Here is an 18,558-nt window from a genome sequence, read left to right as displayed (position 1 = left end):
CATTTTTTCACACAAACTTTTCAACAATATGAAATATAAAAGTGTAAAAATGTGTTTGAGAAAAGCCAAATAGACAAGAAGAAGTAACCTTGAATACAAAACTGAGAAATTCGGTAATTACCTCGCGGCTATGGATTTTAAGAGAAATTTTCTGTACTTTAAACAAATCTCTGCTTAATGAGAACGTGATGGAACTTTAATATGTAGCAAACTTTAACTGCTTATACTTTAAACAAGCCTTAAATTCGTGATTGCTTCAACAGCAATTTTGTAGGTTAGGATTTATTATATGGAAGTTAAAATATTACTGAAAGCTACTAATTAATCATAATATAGGTATTTAAATAAATAGTCATAAATTAAGAAGCCAACAATAAGTTGAAAAATTTATTAAACTTGACTTTTTATTGATTTATGGACTTTTGAGGGATCAAATTAAAAAAGCTCCACTTTTTTAAGAATTTAATGGAAATTTATTATAAGAGCGGGTAGGCCAAGCTTCGCTTGGCAATGTTTGAGGAATCAGACTCCAGCGGATAGGCCAAGCTTCGCTTGGCAAATGTTTGAGGGATCAAGCTCCAAGGCCAAGCTTGTTTGAGGGATCAAGCTTAGGCCAAGCTTCGCTTGGCAAATGTTTGAGGGATCAAGCGGATAGGCTGCTTCGCTTGGCAAATGTTTGAGGGATCAAGCTCCAGCGGGTTTCGCTTGGCAACAAGCTCCAGCGGGTACTTTTGGCACATTTAGCTTTCGCTTGGCAAGAATTTTGAGGGATCAGGCTCCAGCGGATAGGCCAAGCTTCGCTTGGCACATGGATTTTTTGAAATTTTGTAATTTATTGATAAGCTGATTAATTTTGGCACATGTTTGAGGGATCAAGCTCCAGCTGGTAGGCCAAGCTTCGCTTGGCAAATGTTTGAGGGATCAAGCTCCAGCGGATAGCCAAGCTTTGGCAATTATTTTTACAAATTATGAAAATTAATAGCTTTAAAATATTAATTTAAATTTCTTTAAAACTTTGTTTCATGCAAAAAATATTATGTAGACTTTTTAAAAAGTAGGTGAAATTTCTATACATTTAAAAATCTCGAGATAATGGAGTGGCAATCCCAGCAAGTAAGCTAGAGATAATAAGAAATCACGGTGATGTGGCGTGGCGATAGAGCCAACTTCGAACAATTATTAGAGGCCATATAACACTTTTAATCTGCACTATCAGCAGGAAGTTAGTAAACCCTTACACCATATATCCAACAAGTCACTTTTATATTAAGAAATTAGTGTGATCCCTCCTTGCATGCAACTATAAATTTTCATTCGAAAGTCCCTCCTCTAAACTTTATTCACACTTTTGGCTTTTTTTTCCATTCAATACATTCTACAACAATTTTGAAAAAGTACAAAAAAACTAGGAAAAGTTTCACAGAAAAAAAAAAATTCTCGCTCATAGTAAAAACAGCAATGCTCATGATTTATAACTTAATTTAAACGAAAATGAACAAAATAAAATTAAAGCAAAAATAAATTTGTTTATATGGACCTGTTAAAAAAAGAAGAAACAATAAAGCGGAATGAACAATGTAATTTTTTAGTCAACAAAAAGGAGGAAAATGAAAATTAATCCACATAGTGATGAAGAACGAGTAGTGTTGTGCCTTACTGTTACTATAGTATTTTGCAATATAATAAAAATCTTTATTAACAACAGTTTAATTTGTATATGATGTGTGACCAATGATTATGAGTAGTTAAATAAACGAAGTAGAATTTATTATTAAAGTCAATCTATTTGTAGAGGCTTTTAAAGTAGTTTTATGCCTTTTATTTATGACTTTCTTTACATTTTAATTTACATGTCTTTGATTTATTTTCCACTTTGCATAAAAACAATAAGCACGAATGATTGAAGGCGGTGAATAATTTATGCCATTACCTTTGCCTCAATGTTCATTCTAACAATTTCTCTCAAATATGCATATGTAGTTAAAAAACTATATTTTAAAGGGCAATTAACGACAGAAAGCAAGGCATACTCTGAATGATTTCTGCATGGTTCAGCAGAAATAGTTTAAATGTGTGGATACATTTTATTAAACAGAGCGCGATTTAATTCATTGTCATGGATTGTCATGTGTGAATGACATTGAATAATCATTGGAAATTTTTATACAGTCATCAAGCTGTAATGATAACATTTACTGTCATTATATGTTAAAATTCGATGGCTCATTTAATTTTTAATAAGGTTCACCCGAAAATTGCATGTCTGCATTTCCTGCATTTAAAAAGCGCAACCTTGCAATTTTCTCCATGCACCAAAAATGGCTTAAGTTATTTGGAAATTTTAAGAAATGCCGGCATACCAGTTGTTTTCACTATATGAGGGATATTAGAATGCTTGATATTCCGAGCGACACAAATGAACAATGATTCGTCATGGAACTTTAAAGTCTCCTTTAAACATCTTGCTTTATCACCAAATAGAAGCCATCGTTGCCATATGGTCGCTATATTTAGAAAAAATGTTTAGTACAGGCGGAACATTCTTCATTTGTGACACTCCAAGGATGCACTCCAATTATGCGGTCAACAGAATTTAAATGATAATAAGTCATATCATTATGTAGATACATTGTAGAAGCATCTTGACATTGATAAAAGTAATGTCATAATTGATAAAAAAAATTAAGGTAGAATAAATTAAAATTTCAAAATTTAAACTGAGGTTAATGACACAAGTATCTTAATCGGAAGCATCTTACAAGTGTTAAAACTATTTTCAACACAACTTACTTCCATACTAATAATCTAAAATCTTAAATTAATTTACTTCCTTATATCATCTCCTTTCATTTAAAATAATTGCATCTATAAGCACACAAGAAGTTAAAACTTACATGGTGAGATGCCAACACTTAGAGGTTAATGAAAAGAACGAGAAATATAATATCTCAATAATTTACAGAGTGTAATAATAAAACTATTAACGTCATGAGCTTTTAATAACATTAAATTATAAAATAATGAATTGAGTTTGAAAGAAGAAAGAAACGAAGGAGAAAAATGTACAGCATTGGTGTATTGTGTACCAATACAATGGAAAACTAAATTTATAGAGTTTATTAATCATCATAACTCACCGCTTCTCTAAGTATTTTCTTTGAAATTCCTTAAACACACCAGTCTTATCTTCATCTTGTAAATATTTATAGCGTCCATGATATCCTGTTGAAGGAAAACTGGCCTTTGAAACTCCTAGGTCCATTTGTAAGTCTATCACAAGGAGTAGGGTGAAGAGGACAAGCGACACCCCAAGTCCGACAGCGAGACGCTCTTTTAGCTTCATTGAACGTATTAAATACATTTTATTATCACTAATATTATTATAATAATTATTACACTTTGCCACTATCGATTGAAAATAGCCAAGAAAAAAGATAAATAATATATTAATGGAAACTGATGACGTAGCGATTGGCACATGAATTAGTTTACTATTACTATTATTATTTTTATCATTCACCACACTTGCAATATCATCTTTTTTATGTGAATTAAATTTACGATTGACACGTCTCACTCGTACAATATATTCACCATCACTAAACGATTGATTGATGCAATTTATTTTATATAGAGAATTTCTAGAATTGATGTATGCTATGCGCTTATCACTAACAGAATGATCATCACAATTATTATTGTGAGTCGACGTGGGCCAAAATGTTGTCTGCTCAGCAGCTTCAGTGCTTGTAGCAAGCTTTACACAGTTGTTGTTGTCACTTATATGATGACGATGTCGATCGTCACTTGAAAATAATTTTCTGCTATTCGCGTTGCTTTTATGTCTTACAATGTGAAAATGTTCTTTCGTATCAGCATTTTTTAAATAGCTACTGCATTTATTAGCTTTTTTATGTAATTTATAGCACTTTGTTGTGTTGCTGTTGTTATTTCTGCTGCAACCTTTAAGCTTATTATCAATAAGTGAATTTTTATCAGCACGTTCTTGAGAATTTGTGTTTAAATCACTTATAGAATTTGTCGTTAATGTTGATATTAAATCATTATTTTTTAAATTACTTAAATCAGTATATAGAATACTTTTTATATGATTGTGTGGATGAGGATGATGGGATTCTGCAGCTGATGAAAAACTAATTACATTGTTACATGCAGTCGTTTCTGTTGATTGCTCTTTTCCCTTAATTGTATACAATGGGCATTCAATTGTTTCATCTGCAATATCATTGCATTTTATATGATCAACTGATGATAGTAATAATAACTTTTCCTCTTCGATTGCAGATTTTATATTAAAATCAATAGACCTGAAATGAACAAATGATAGACATCGAATTAATGACAAAGCAAAAAAATTGTTATAAATATACATGGAACTAGTAATAAGCTGCTTAGTTGCTACAATAATGAATAATTGTTAAAATTTTTGATTTTAATAATATGATTAAAGCATCGAATATGCATCATACGCATCATTAAAAGAGCAAGGTCACTCATATTCAATACAAAATTATTATATTTAAATGTTCTTACTCATTTAACTAGACAGATATCTTGTCTGCTATTCATAAAACCTCAAACTATAATGGAACATCATTAACGCAACAAAAAGAAAGCAGCTATGATGTGCATGATATTTTTAATGGATTTTCAAATGAATTCCAATTCTGGTCGAATTTCTTTTCTAACAGGAAAAATTAAGAAATATTCTGTTAATAATTGATCTCGTTCCTTTATGTATTTAATTGATTTCTTGTTCAAGTTGAGCAGTTAATTTTTACGTTCTTTCATGACAAGACTTATTATAACTATGAACAAAACGGAAGCTGCTTTTGTTGAGAAATGGAATAAATAAGAAGTCTGAATTTCAGTTCTATTTGTGGTTTCATTTCATCATTTCTGCCATTTTGTACACGTGGGCTCAAAAAAATTTAATATCATATTGACGGAAGATCGTCGAAAATATCTGTGAGGAATTTTGAGAAATAACAATTTTCTGCTTTTACAGATATTGCTGCCAAAAGCTCAGGTACATGTAGAAATAAATAAATTTTGCAAGACGTTATGGGCTGTTGAATTTTGATTGCAAACAACATCAAATTTTGATTTGACGGAATATTAAATGAGCACGGTTGAAAAATTGGATGGATATAATTTTTAGTGACTGAAAGGGTCCATATAAAATTAAGTTCAAAGCAATGATTTTATTTTGACACGGAAAATGCCTTAAATGTGGTTTATGATTCAATTAATGGTCACACGAAGCAATAAATCACAAATGATTTAAATCTTCACACTCATTGATGTGAATCAAAATAATATGAGAAAATAAAACGAACACGGAAATTAAAAGTATGTGTTAGACTTGGCAACTTCATCAAAATGATGATGATTGTAAGTACAAAAATTTGTCTGTACAAAAGTCGGTTTTAGGCGAACTTAATCATACGGTAATAAAGTGAAATGTGTGTTACATATGGAAACTTCCTGTAACATCTTCACTTATATTTTAACTTCTCTTGATGATGACATCATTGTGTTTATATGCACAATGATATACATGATCATTTAAAACATTATAATGGGAATTGTGATGTGGAAAGTATCACATCATTGATAAATATAAAAATAGAGTGAGAAACACATGTTATGTGCCCTTTTAGATTTATTATACATGAATTGTGCTATTAGAGTCAGATACTATTCTATGTGTCAATCAATTTGAATCAAAACGAATTTATTTTTATTATACTTCATAAAATTAAAGCTATATCAATTTGTCTACTCTATTTTTAACTTTATAACCTCTTCATAATTAAAATGCGCTTTTGTGACAAACTTTCATTTTAGTTATCTTTTGATACTATCGGCATCAGGTGTGTATTACTCATGAGAACTTTTTTCTCTTCTTATTATTTTTGAAAGATTCAACATCTCAATTATGTTACTCGTGCATGTATATTGAAAAAGATGATTAAGTAATAAAAAAAAGTTGTAAAGACACACAAAAGTAATGAGTTGTATTTTTATTAATTGAATACAATAGTGAATTTATACATTCAGAAAATATAGACAGAGAATCAATCTTATAATGTTAGCAAGTTCACGAGTCTCTTTTTGTTGTATCTTGCAAATTTACATCATTTGTATTGTTGCCGGATAGAAATAATTAACATGATAATGAATTTATAGATTTATTCTGAATGCTGTAAAATTAATGACACCTCAAGTCAACAATACAGTAATTAAATAGTGAAAAAATGCCGAAAATCTCTTTAAAAGTCAATGTTTAGTTATTTATTGAGGGAGGAGATAAGTTGAAAGGGCCATGAGCCACAAAAAATTATTTAATGTCTGTTTTTGACTTTGATTTGCCACACACCAAAACAGAATTGGTATACAAATGGAAATTGTTAACTTGTTGAATTCATTTAGATGCGTATTAAAACAAATGGCTGGGCATTAAGCATTCAAAAGTGATAAATGCTTTGCCGACAACATAAAACCAAAGCTTTTTGCTCCTAATTGCCATTAATAAAAATATCCCAAATTATTTTCTATATTTTGTGGTACATTAAATGCGGCAAAATGGGATGACCTCTATGAAAAAAAGCATTTAATTCATGCATTATTTCATCTATTAGTGATAAGCACCCAATTTTGATAGAATATATAAAAATTTTGTAAAATGAAAGTTTATCAATAAGTTTTTTTTTTCAATTAAATCATTGCACAATCCAATCAAAATCAAATCGACGTAATACTAAGCATTTCCTCAATTTTTAATTGTTATACCGTTTCATGCATTCATAATATCGTTAAAGCCTTTGTTAGTTTTTTGCTTCAATTTTTTTTTTTTTTTTAAAATAATGAATTCCTAAAATCAACAATTTTGTTAGCGGCGTTTAGAGGTTTTTTAATGTTAATAATCAACCGGTAACAAGTTTTTTTGATGCTAATTTTAAGTGGAATTCTTGTTAGCACAGTTGGTATTATTGGCAATCATTGTCAGAGTCGTATTCAGAGGAGTGGTCGGACCCCCTTTATTTGTAGCCAAACATGCAATTTTCTAATTTTTTTTCTTCGAGTCAAAAATCTCAAATCCAAAAATCTGGCTACGCCCCTGAGTGGGATTATTGCGGATTAGAAATCGGACACTTCTGTAGAATTTGTTTCTTCACAAAGTTTTTAATTCTTTTAATACAACTCTGATTTTTATTTCACGATTGATTTACTCTTTTTGTAAAGATTATTCAAATTATTATGCGATCTTTGAAACTGTAAACTCCATTCTAGAACATCAGTTCATTTTCAGAACCATTAAGCATTCAAAAATAATAGCAATAATGAAGTTTTAATTCAAAAGTTTTAATCATGAATAAATTTTTTGTTTAATCCATATCTAAAAGTGATTCATAATCAACGATCTTAATCAATTGTTTTCGGTAGCAAAATTGTAATGATGTGTTCATATTTTACTTAACAAAAGTTATCATCTGTCATCTTTGCGTGACCCTAAAAGAGCTATAATAAAAGCGAATGGAAAACAAATAGCACTTAATTAAGAACGCGTGAATGAATGAAGTCTGCCAAAAGAATAAAATTTATTTTAATTCCATTTAGATGTCAAGCAAATACTCTCTCAAATAAAATGCTTTGTTGAATGAAAAAAAGTAAAAACAAAATCAAATGAGAAATGCTTAAACGTGATATTATGAGCACAAAGTACAATGAAATGAAAAAAAGCATTGCTTGGTAGGTTACGGAATTCAACAAACAAAAATCAGTCAATGTCACATGAATCTTGAAAAGCTAAAAGCCATAAAATGCAAGTCACACAAGAATTCTGATTTCAGCACAAAATTTAGATTCTTTTTTCACTCGTTTTGGGGTCAAGAAAGCTGCACGATAGAAAATAAAATACGACATTTATTTCTACTATTTTTGGGTTAGATGATTTGTACAAAGAGAAAAGAATTCACACTATTTGTGATGCAGTAGGGTTAAAAATGAATGTTTAAAAAACAAGATCACAAAAATAAAAGTAATAAAATTCTTTAAATTTCTAAATAAAAAAATCACATCATACATATTTACTGTGAGCTCTTTTACTATAGTCTTTTTCATAAATCGAATAAATTTTATTTTTCGTCTCACAGCGATAACAAAAATGTAAAAAAATAGTAACAACAGAATTTCACACTAAATTGTAAGAAAAAGATGTTTAACGGTGTCTTGCTCTAGAGAAAATATATAGAACATTAAATTGCAACATCAAAAAAAGAATAATGAGTAATTTAAAATGTCCGCACTTTACTAGATTTCTATGCTGCAAATTTTCAGTAAATCGACAAAAATCTGTAAAAAAAGAACAAAAAGAAAAAGAGAGAATAAAATTGGACTGAACAATAATAATAAATACATCAAAAGAATTGATTAGCGTTGCTGCTGTTCTTTTTTTATAATTTCGACTAAATTCTTTCCCTAACTGTAGAAATAAACGTGTCTGCTTTTTAAACACTTGAAAAAGATTCTTCTTTCGCTTCAATTTCTGCAACAGTTCACTTTCTTTTAGAAGATTCAACAGTGGCTGACGGAATTCTCGATTGAATGAGCAGTAGATATAGAAAAGAAAACTTTTTTTCTGTTACATAAATTATTTGCCAAAAAAAATTACTGACATCAAAAGTTAACATTTTGAATGGTTTCAATAAGCTGTGACGAAAAAATGAGGCTAACCATAAAGCTATGGATAGAATTATGATTAATTTACTGAAATGTTGTGGTTTTCTTGTAATTTCTTTGATGCGAAGTTGAACTGATCTATTTAATTTCAACAGAGTGCTATTGAGTTTAAAACGAAAAATGACAGTATTTTGGTTCTGGTCAATTTGGTATGATTAGTAAAACAGTGGTAAAATAGATTTGGAATTTAAATTGACAACATTTATTGAGTAGCAACCAATAAGTTATCGTTTAGGTTACTTAAGGGAGTTGATCATTACATTGAGCTTACACCACGGACCGGAGTGTTTGTTAATGTTTAACTTACTTAGTATCTGATCATTGTTATGTAAATTAATGAAATCATTTCAATGACTAAAATAAAAATAAACTATGAATGTATCTTGAATAGTTTATTTATAAACACGTAAAATAAAAATCCAGGAAAAAGTACTTGAATAAATAAATTTGATGATTAAAGTAATTGATGTATGCAAGGTTTATGAAACCTAATAAAAATGAATACATGATCTTAAATTTGAATATATGCTAAGTGGCTCTTATTCTAATAAAATATCCAGACATTCGTTAATATGCCACATTCTTGATATCAATTACATTTGAAAACATAAAAGACCGGCGTAAAAATAAATTATTATAAATGCAAAGATTTTTATGGGATAATAAGCTTATTATTTCAATAATAATATTGAGTGTAGTAATGAACTTCTTATAGATACTAATTAAGTCTAGAGAGACATGATTTTATTGCTTATTAATTCTAATTTTAATGAACAGATTTATTCTTTTGTATCGAAGATTCTTCAATTTTTAACATGTTGCTGAAATACTGTAAGTATGCAAATTGTATTTAATTTGTGCTTAACCCAGCATCGGCAAGACAATAACTACAGATTTTGTAGAAGAATAAGAAACAGTTAAAATAATACCAATTTAAAATAAGTCAAATTGAATGATGCCTAGCTAATGCTAGGCTGTCTTACTTGTTTCTTATGCAAAATATTCTCAATATCCCTTATCGTAAAACTCTTATACAAGTATAAGAAATGTAATTGATGCTACAACACGCTAATCATGTGAATCGCGATCTTCCTGTGATTACAGCCTTCAGAAAGTTTATCATACGGATAATTAGTTTCATTAATACGATCGCGGCTTGAATACCATTTTAATACTAAACTTGTGAATGAAGAAAAACATTGAACTGTGTAGCACCACGTGACCACTTTAAAATGTTGAATATATGCATGACTATATGACTATAAGTGACTATAAATGACTAAAATCGACAATTTGAAAATATTGAAACCGAATCCAATTTATTGAGAATGTTGTTCCTGTGGCTCTGTCAAAATTATTATAAATATCCATAAATATTGGAATTTATTGCATATAAATTTGAGGCTATTCCTAGGGTCATAATTATCAACCGGCTTTGAGATTTTTCTTGCTGTTTTATGATTTAAAAATTAATTCTGTAATTATTATTACTTAACCGAGATGCACTAACGATTTATTTAAATCGTTCATTTCCACCCGATTAAATACTCTACTTTTCTTCTAATTCCAATACATGGAAGTAAATCTTCTTTTCCATCTGCATTATTTGATGAAATATCTCATTTTAATGTTCGCAAAGCGAGCTTAAAATGTTGAGATTATCTAACAAAAGTTAGGTAAGATTTTAATCGGTTTAAACTGTGTGGCTAATGATCAGCAAATGATGCATGAATAAAAGCAAATAATCTTTGAAGTAATTATTGAAAGCTAATCTGTATATTGCCTGAGAAGATGTTCAATTTTCTGTCAAAAAAGAGTCTTTTATCAGGTGCATCTCGTGATTCCTGAAAATATATAATTGGCCAGTTGGACACAAAAATTATATAATACAATCTTTTTGTGTATCTATCAAATGGCTGTTATTAAACCAGGAAATAGTTTTTTTGATCTGTAAAGTAATGCTTACAGATAAAATTATAAATGCTGAAAAGACTTCAAATAAATTCATGAACAGAGGGATTTGATGTTTATAAATTGAATATTTAATTCAAAAGTAAGGAGTTATACTCATAATTAAATATTTTTAAACAATACACAAGCTGCAAATCATTTTGGTTTCATTACTTGTTGTCTTAGTAACTTCATAGTTAAGAAAATGAATAGATAATTTAATTATAAATTGACAAGCTATGCAAGCTCCACAATTTTCTCTAACTGAATATTTCATATATGTTCACCATAATTACTCGTTTAGATACCAAAATGGAATAAATTTGAAATGCAATTGAATTTTCAGATGTGCTAAATTTTTAATTTACTCTCAAATGCATCAATGTTTATTTGCATATCCATGAATATAAATCATGATTCATTGTGTGTAAAACCTTCAATTAAACTTTGGAAAACTTCATCATTAAACTTTACAATGATGATTTTATGAATTTTGATGATGGAACATATTTTTATGTCATAAATTTTCACAAAAAAGTCATAAATACAACAGACAAATTTTTATGTCGTTTAGTGTATGCCAGAGTTCATGATAATTAGTCAAATTTTATCCGATTGACATTTATTTATTTATACACAACCCGCATATACTCTCGGAAAATGATCAGTAAATAATTTTTATTTGAAAGGTTTTTAATGACTTTTTTTTTTTCTCGAATAAAAAAACATAAATATTACGAAATTGGCAGACGTTGCTTCCGTGAGTGAACGATTTTCCCATTTTTTTCATCTAATCGTTCATAACGAGAGTTTTTTCATCTTTCAATTTATTTTTTTTTGTTGCGAAAAAGAAGAGAGAGAAATTCAAGATGATTTAAAGACGTAATTTCTCACGTCGTCGATGTTCGTCAAACGCTTGCTTTTTGAAGAATTAATAATAATGAAACGAAAGCACGACAGTGAAATAATCGATGGAAATTGCTAAATTTAGCTTACTGTTGGTTAAGAATTATTTACACTCGCATTTAATTTTGCCATTAATTATGATTGTGAGGTATTATTTTTGAACGAACCTTGTAGCATTCAAAGTTATTGTAGGTGTTGAGATAGCGCGACTACTGATAATATTTTTAAAAAATCTTGAATTTATTTTTGACTCCCCAAATCACTCATTTTCCTAGCTACATACCCGACTATCCAAAAATAATTTTTCAGCGCAGGAGATAAAGTTAAACTAATAAATTAATTCGCATCCAACAGTGAATTGTAGACATGTTTAATTGTGACAAAAATTCCGAAAAAAAATCCAACAAATTCAGCCACAACTTAATGGAATTGTAGATGAGAATTTTAAACGGCTCTACAATGAGACACACAATGCACTTCCAAAATGAATTTCCATTTCCTAGTTGTCATAATATATCATTATATGTTTCCTCAAATGATATTCGTTTTGAGGTTTCATCTCAATTTCTATCATACAAAACTTTTTTTCACCCCGCATTTTGCATAAATTTCGTATGTGACAATTTATGTGTCTGCAGTTGGAAATTTGAGAAAACTTTATATTAGGGATCTATAAGAGCATATATAGATTAAAATGAGACATGAGAAGAAATTTTCATTCGCCTTTTTTTAATGCAGCTATGCTGAATGACATAGCGTAGAACAAAATTTTATGTAAACGTTATTTCCTGTCTATCATTTCTCATTTCTGCCGCTTAGAAAGAACTTAAAACTTATTGCATTTCCAAATTCATTATTATCATCGTCATCATCTTCCTCCATTTATTGTTGTCATTGTCTAAATATAAAGAATTTCAATTTTAAATTATTTTTTTTGTCCCATACCACCCAAAAGTTTTTGGAGCATTGCACAATTTCATTTGTTAAGTAATTTCATGCATCCATGAAATTAAGTTTCATCCAACAATGGCAGTAGATAGACATCGATCGATTATGGAAGTAAACAGAGAAAATTTATTTTAGTTTGACACAGACACCTGATGAGTTGTTGACTGATCGTAATGACAATTAGAACTTGACGGTATTAAGAGCTAATGAGAAACAAATTGTTGCTTGCTTACTGTTCAGTCGGCACAATAATAATAATAATGATAGATATTTGATGAAAATGATTTTTCCTTTAGCATACTAACTGAGTGACTGACTGGCTTCTTTTCTGACTTGTTTAATAATGTGTGTATGTATTTTCACACTCGATTTAACCAACAGAAAAAGTAAGCAGAAAAGATTTTTATGAAAATTATTTCTCGCTTGTCAGCTTCATTCATGCTTCGAAGAACTTTTCTCTTTCTCTGTCTCTCTTTCACTTCCTTTCTTAACTTGCTACTGATACGATATGAATGTGTACATTTTCTACCTATAAGCGCCACATAGCGAAACAACAAGATGATTATTTTATTCTTGCATGCACATTCACACATTTCTTCTTATTATATTTCCATCTGACATGATACATATAATCAATCAACTCAAACGAATGACACATACCGACTGGTGCGGAAGAAAAGTCATTTTACCTCATGGAGCATTTATGATATTTTCTACTTTGAGTATTAGCATTATCAACATCGTCGACATGATTATTATGATCATGCGTGTGACTTTAGTTTGAAATGTAAAGAAAACACATTCAAAGAGACATATTTAAATAACATATGTAAAGCTTTTAATTCAATTAGCATCAGTATAAATGTAATCACTTCTTAGAGCTATATATGAACATGTAATTCAATTAAATGAATGAATTAATGTGAAAATGTAAAGAAATATTCATGAACTGTTTTTCAAATATAAAATTATATTAAAAAAAGTCGGAGATAAAGTCAGTCTGGGGCGATGAATTGAGCTGAGAATTTATTCAATTAGAGTCACAAACGCGAGAGACTTTTTCCGGAGAAAACAAATGCATTAACTCATTATAAATTATTCAAATAACTGATTATTATTTGAGTGTGCTGCAGTTTATTCAACAACAATCGCAGACCATGCATTCGACTAGCGGAGGAAAATAATCAGTATGTAGTGGAAACATATATTTTGCTGATGTTTTTGACTTTGAAATATTTGTGTTTATATAGAAAATTCATTTGAAGAGCCTTGATTTTGATATATTTTCATATGTTAGAACAAATTGCTACTTAAAACATTTCTGTTGCTAACATGTTTGTTATTTTTGAAGTATCACAGAGCTCTAGACCACCTCCCTTCTAACTGTTGCACGGTATAAATAAATGAACTCATAATTAACATAGACTCACTTAGTTAAACTTGACTATATCTGAATTTAAGTGAAAATTTTTGAATTACATAAAAATTTAATCAATTTAAATACATTAGAGCTTTCCACAACATGACCGAAAATTTCACATGAGATATTTTTCTTCAATCTCCTAAGTATCTGGCTGAACAATATTTCCCGTTGAAGCATGAAGCTCAACCAAGTATGTAAAAAAAATACTTTTATCAATTTTCATGGTTAATTTTGGTGTAAAAAAGATTACAAAGAAAGCTTGAATTTTGGATTATTAACTTTCACCTTTACGCAGTATTTAAATTTATCAGATATAATTTCTCTATTGAAGGTTAAGCCAATGCTTCCATAATACGATCATCAAATGGCACAAATTGAATGAAAAGTACAATGTGTTAAGTGTCATTACATTGATCCTCTTGTAGCCTACATCTGTGCCAATAAATATGATATTTTTAAACCTGCGATGTTCTTTATTGAATAGTTAAGCACATTTTCCATGAAGGTCAATTTTGTGTGTCAAATGGAATATCTAAAAAGGTGTGAAATTAAAGCTATATGGCCGTTTCACCAAATTTTGTGCCATTCTGATTTCTATTTCAAAGCTCAATTCCACAAATGAAGACTTGTAAATGCTCCAGGCTTTATGTTAATCAAAAAAACTGCCCACAAGCTTATCCTAAATTACTTAATAATAGCACATTTTTACACCTCATTCAATTTGACATTTTATTGATTTGTAATTTTCCATATAAAGTCTCTCAATGATTTTAAAAGTGTGTCTTTTCTACATGAGAAGTTAAACATTTTCATCTGCAAAAACACTATTTTCACTATTTAATTTCTTCATCATCGCATAACAACAATTTCACCATGCATACCAAACATATTAGAATCACGAAGAAAACAGAAAAAAAAGTTACTAAGTGAAAAAATAGAAATAGCAAGTCTTCTGTCGTTTAACAACAAATTATTTCTCCATTTATGAACATATGAAACTGAAAGAAGAAAGAGGAAAGATTAACTTTAATTCCGCATCTTTGGCTCTTCCTTAATTGCACTTAATTGGTGTATATATACTCATATATGTGATGTGAATTTATTTTCTCACATAACAGAATTTTTTCTTTTATTACTGCGCCTTTTACTGAATAAAAATCCTCAGCAATATTAGCTTACGGTATCAGTTGTAAAGAAAGAATTAAGAGACAAACTTTTTATAACTTCATTGTCATCATCATCATGTATTCTTCTCATTGATGTCATGTATTAACTTTAACTGAATTTGTTTGTATGACTGCGCACACATACATCATGATGTATCGTTAAAAATATAAATGAGTTAATGAATTAATCCCATTCAACCATAAAATTCACACATTAAATTACGCTTTTAATTCAATTAAAACCAAATAAAGCAGTGCGAAGTATCGGAAAGGGTATTGAGAGGAATAAACTTTAAATTGAAAAACTGATCTGATCGTATCACGACTTTGGTATGTACACAAATATCTAGGAATCAAAAATAGTTAAAAAACATTTACCGTTCAATGACGTCTGCTTAGTGATTAAAGTCACATTAAGAGATAAGATAAGAAACGACTGATTTCTTTTTCTATGACTTATTCCTTTGTAAAATGCATTTGAAATTGCTTTTATTAATATTAATGTGTTCGTGAATCTTATCAACAGATCTTATTTTCAGCCTTGACAGATTCTCACTGAAATAATTTTTCTCTCCGAGTAATTTAATCTTATATAGCTTGTTATCAATTACTTTTTGAGTATTGAGACTCAGTTAGCTTAATATACAGATTGAAATACACTCAATGATTTGACGTGGAATTTAATTTTTTTAAGAAATTTAGATTTAAATTAAGACAATTTTATTTCAAAGGTCATGAATCTAATCTAGGTGGAATCACTTAATTTAAATAAAATATAATGACTATGATTTTCAATCCCGAGATTTAGTTAGGCTGGCTAAATCACCAATGGGTCACCAATTGGTCAAAAATGGGGAAAATGGTGCTATAGATGACAGAATCTTTATTTGATGACAATTTTTTAAATATATCTGAATAATTTCACAATTTCCGGATTTCATCAGAACAATGGAAAAACCTCACTGACATATTAATCATGAGCTCGTGTATTCCTAGAATATTTATTCATTCTACGTGATTTTTATTTGCCTTTGAACTTGTCATTTACCAATCACTCATCGACAATGATCATAAAAATATCACCATTATTTGACTGACGTAGTGTTAATCGAGAATAAAAGAAGAAGCTTCAACTTGACTCTTTGAATAATATTCATGAATATTCATACTCTTTGTTTAAAATTGACAAAACATATTCAATTGTTTGAAACTAGTTTGAAATGTATCATAGACAGTGGCAATAACTTAATTTTAATTCGCTGTATTCAAATTAAATTAAAATATTGCAAAATTTAGTATAAAGACTCTCCCTGTTTTATCCACTTTAAAATAGCCATACTTAATACATTTAAAACTGATTATCGCATTTATAAATATCATTAATTTATGAATCACGCTCGGCAACGCTTGGACGAAATGTGTATATCAGTTTGTAATTTTATACATCATTTGGCTTAGGTAAATAGTATTCAAAAGCCAACAAACATATTTACCAGACTCAGGAGTATTGAGTTCTAGATTAAACACTTACAAACACCAATTCAAAACTTTTTTGAGTCTATAGAATTTGTTGGGATTTTTTAAAACCCATAATAAACTTTTTTTTTTGGAAATTATTAGTTACGCAATGTGGAAATTGCTTGATTATACAAAAATGAAAATTATTGTCTACACTAACTGTAAATATAATCAGTGTTGAAAAGAACAACTTCAGTTTGAATCCATTCAATGGAAAAAAATTTTTCATGCAATTTGAATCGTTCTGTAAATTTTTATTTATGATTTTCGTTTGAAGTTTTAAAAGCTTATATTCGAGTGCAAGTCAAGGTTTTGAAATTTAACTTTATTTGGATTTGAAAATTTTTGAATCTTTGTAATGCACAGGATTTTGGAAATTTTCATAGAACCTTTCAACTTTGAGACTTTGAATTATCTTTATGTACACGTGTATTGAACTTGAAATTCTAAAAAATTTATGGATGTATCAACATGAGATCAAAACATATAAATTGCATTTTCAATACTTTTCAGCCAAAACATTGATCTCAATATTTGCTCATTCTCAATCTTCAAAACTCTTTGTTTTGAGATTCATCACTCTAAGGCATCATTAATTAAAAGTATCAAATGAACGTGTGGTTTCGATCATTAGTATAGAATGTGTTATATTGCTTGAATAAAATTCTGACTTTCTGACTTTATTAATAAATGAAAAAATGATTTTGTTAAATTTTTTTGAATCTTCGTTGTCTAAAAATATTTTTTTTGCAGACAGTACTAATTTTATACCAGAGAAATTTCTTTTTAAAAATAAACAATAAATTTTTCATCAGCGAATTTCTTCTTGGAACTCTATCGGTCTGTAATGAAAACCACGGAAAGACACAAAAAAAATTGAAGCTGTCTTTCTCATGAACAAGATGTTGCATAAACCATAACGCTCATATTATTGAACATCATATCATATCACCGTAGACAACAATAATAATAACAGCATCAACGGCAGCAACAGCAAAAATAAAAAATTCACGTACCAAATAAATCTCGGGGCTTATATGTTACTAGGTCAGAGATCCACTGTCTCGTCTGCTTTACGATATTCTCTATATGCTTTTTTTTTGACTATTCAGTCTGACATCTTCTCTCTCTCACACTTATTCCGTAATCGATTGTCTAATAAACGTCATACGTGTTTTTATCATACGGTTATCTCTATTTTTATACATTTATGAGATAATTGAATCATCGTCTAATCATATCGTGCAGTCACTCACTGACATGAATGTATGACGAGATATTAACTTGAAGAAGTGAGCATGTAAAGAACTCTTGTGGCACGCGGTTAGAATAAATTAATTAAATTATGAATTCGCACTACACAGCACAAGAACAAAAGATGCGTACATAAATTTTTTTTTTTCACTTCTCCTCTGTATGTTTCAATCACAAAGTCTTGTTTGTTGCACTACGCGCGCGGTTATATTTACACATGGAAGAATACGTAAATTTTTTTGAAAGAACGGCAAAGAAGAAAAATATCCGATAGCAATGAATGCGGCAGCGGTAGAAATAAAGTGCGTTCACAAACAGAATTTTCACTTTCAACTGAATGAATGGAATAAAGCAAAAAATAAAAAATAAAAAAAAAATGTATAACGTAAGATAATAAATCCACACACAGTAAAATAATATTATTATATGTACGAACGCGGAGAAGATTCCACCGCGAGAGAGTAAGAAAAAAAAATAACAACTCGAAATGTAAACAACAAATGTGGCTATACTGTGAAAATACAGTTGGTAATATGAGCAAAATAAAATATTGTGTGGATGAATGCCGCTTAATTCATTTTGACTTAACAATATGAGAAAAGTTTTTTTTTTTTTTGACAATTTTGA

General features: G+C 29.3%; 1 protein-coding gene across 2 annotated transcripts in view; it reads right to left on the bottom strand.

Moving 5' to 3' along the window:
- The window catches only part of LOC139097599 (extracellular serine/threonine protein CG31145), a 42,927-nt gene extending 24,653 nt beyond the window's left edge, over window positions 1-18,274 (bottom strand). Inside the window, exons 1-4 of one of the 2 annotated variants that reach the window (XM_070649486.1) lie at window positions 17,694-18,274; window positions 8,334-8,379; window positions 8,111-8,261; window positions 3,138-4,328 (exon numbers count right to left, since the gene is read on the bottom strand). In XM_070649486.1, coding sequence (XP_070505587.1) covers window positions 3,138-4,328; window positions 8,111-8,148 — 1,229 coding nt within the window. In that variant the 5' untranslated portion in view covers window positions 8,149-8,261; window positions 8,334-8,379; window positions 17,694-18,274. Of the gene's footprint in view, window positions 1-3,137; window positions 4,329-8,110; window positions 8,262-8,333; window positions 8,380-17,693 lie in introns of those variants that run through there. The other variant, XM_070649487.1, reaches the window with a different exon arrangement.
- Between the last annotated feature and the right edge of the window lie 284 nt (window positions 18,275-18,558).

The sequence above is a fragment of the Chironomus tepperi genome, unplaced genomic scaffold (genome assembly GCF_022539635.2).
Source record: "Chironomus tepperi strain 1889 unplaced genomic scaffold, CSIRO-AGI_Ctep_v1 contig_425, whole genome shotgun sequence".
Classification (NCBI taxonomy): domain Eukaryota; kingdom Metazoa; phylum Arthropoda; class Insecta; order Diptera; family Chironomidae; genus Chironomus; species Chironomus tepperi.
Note: the sequence above shows the minus strand (reverse complement) of the source record. Positions and strands in the feature narration are given on the sequence as shown.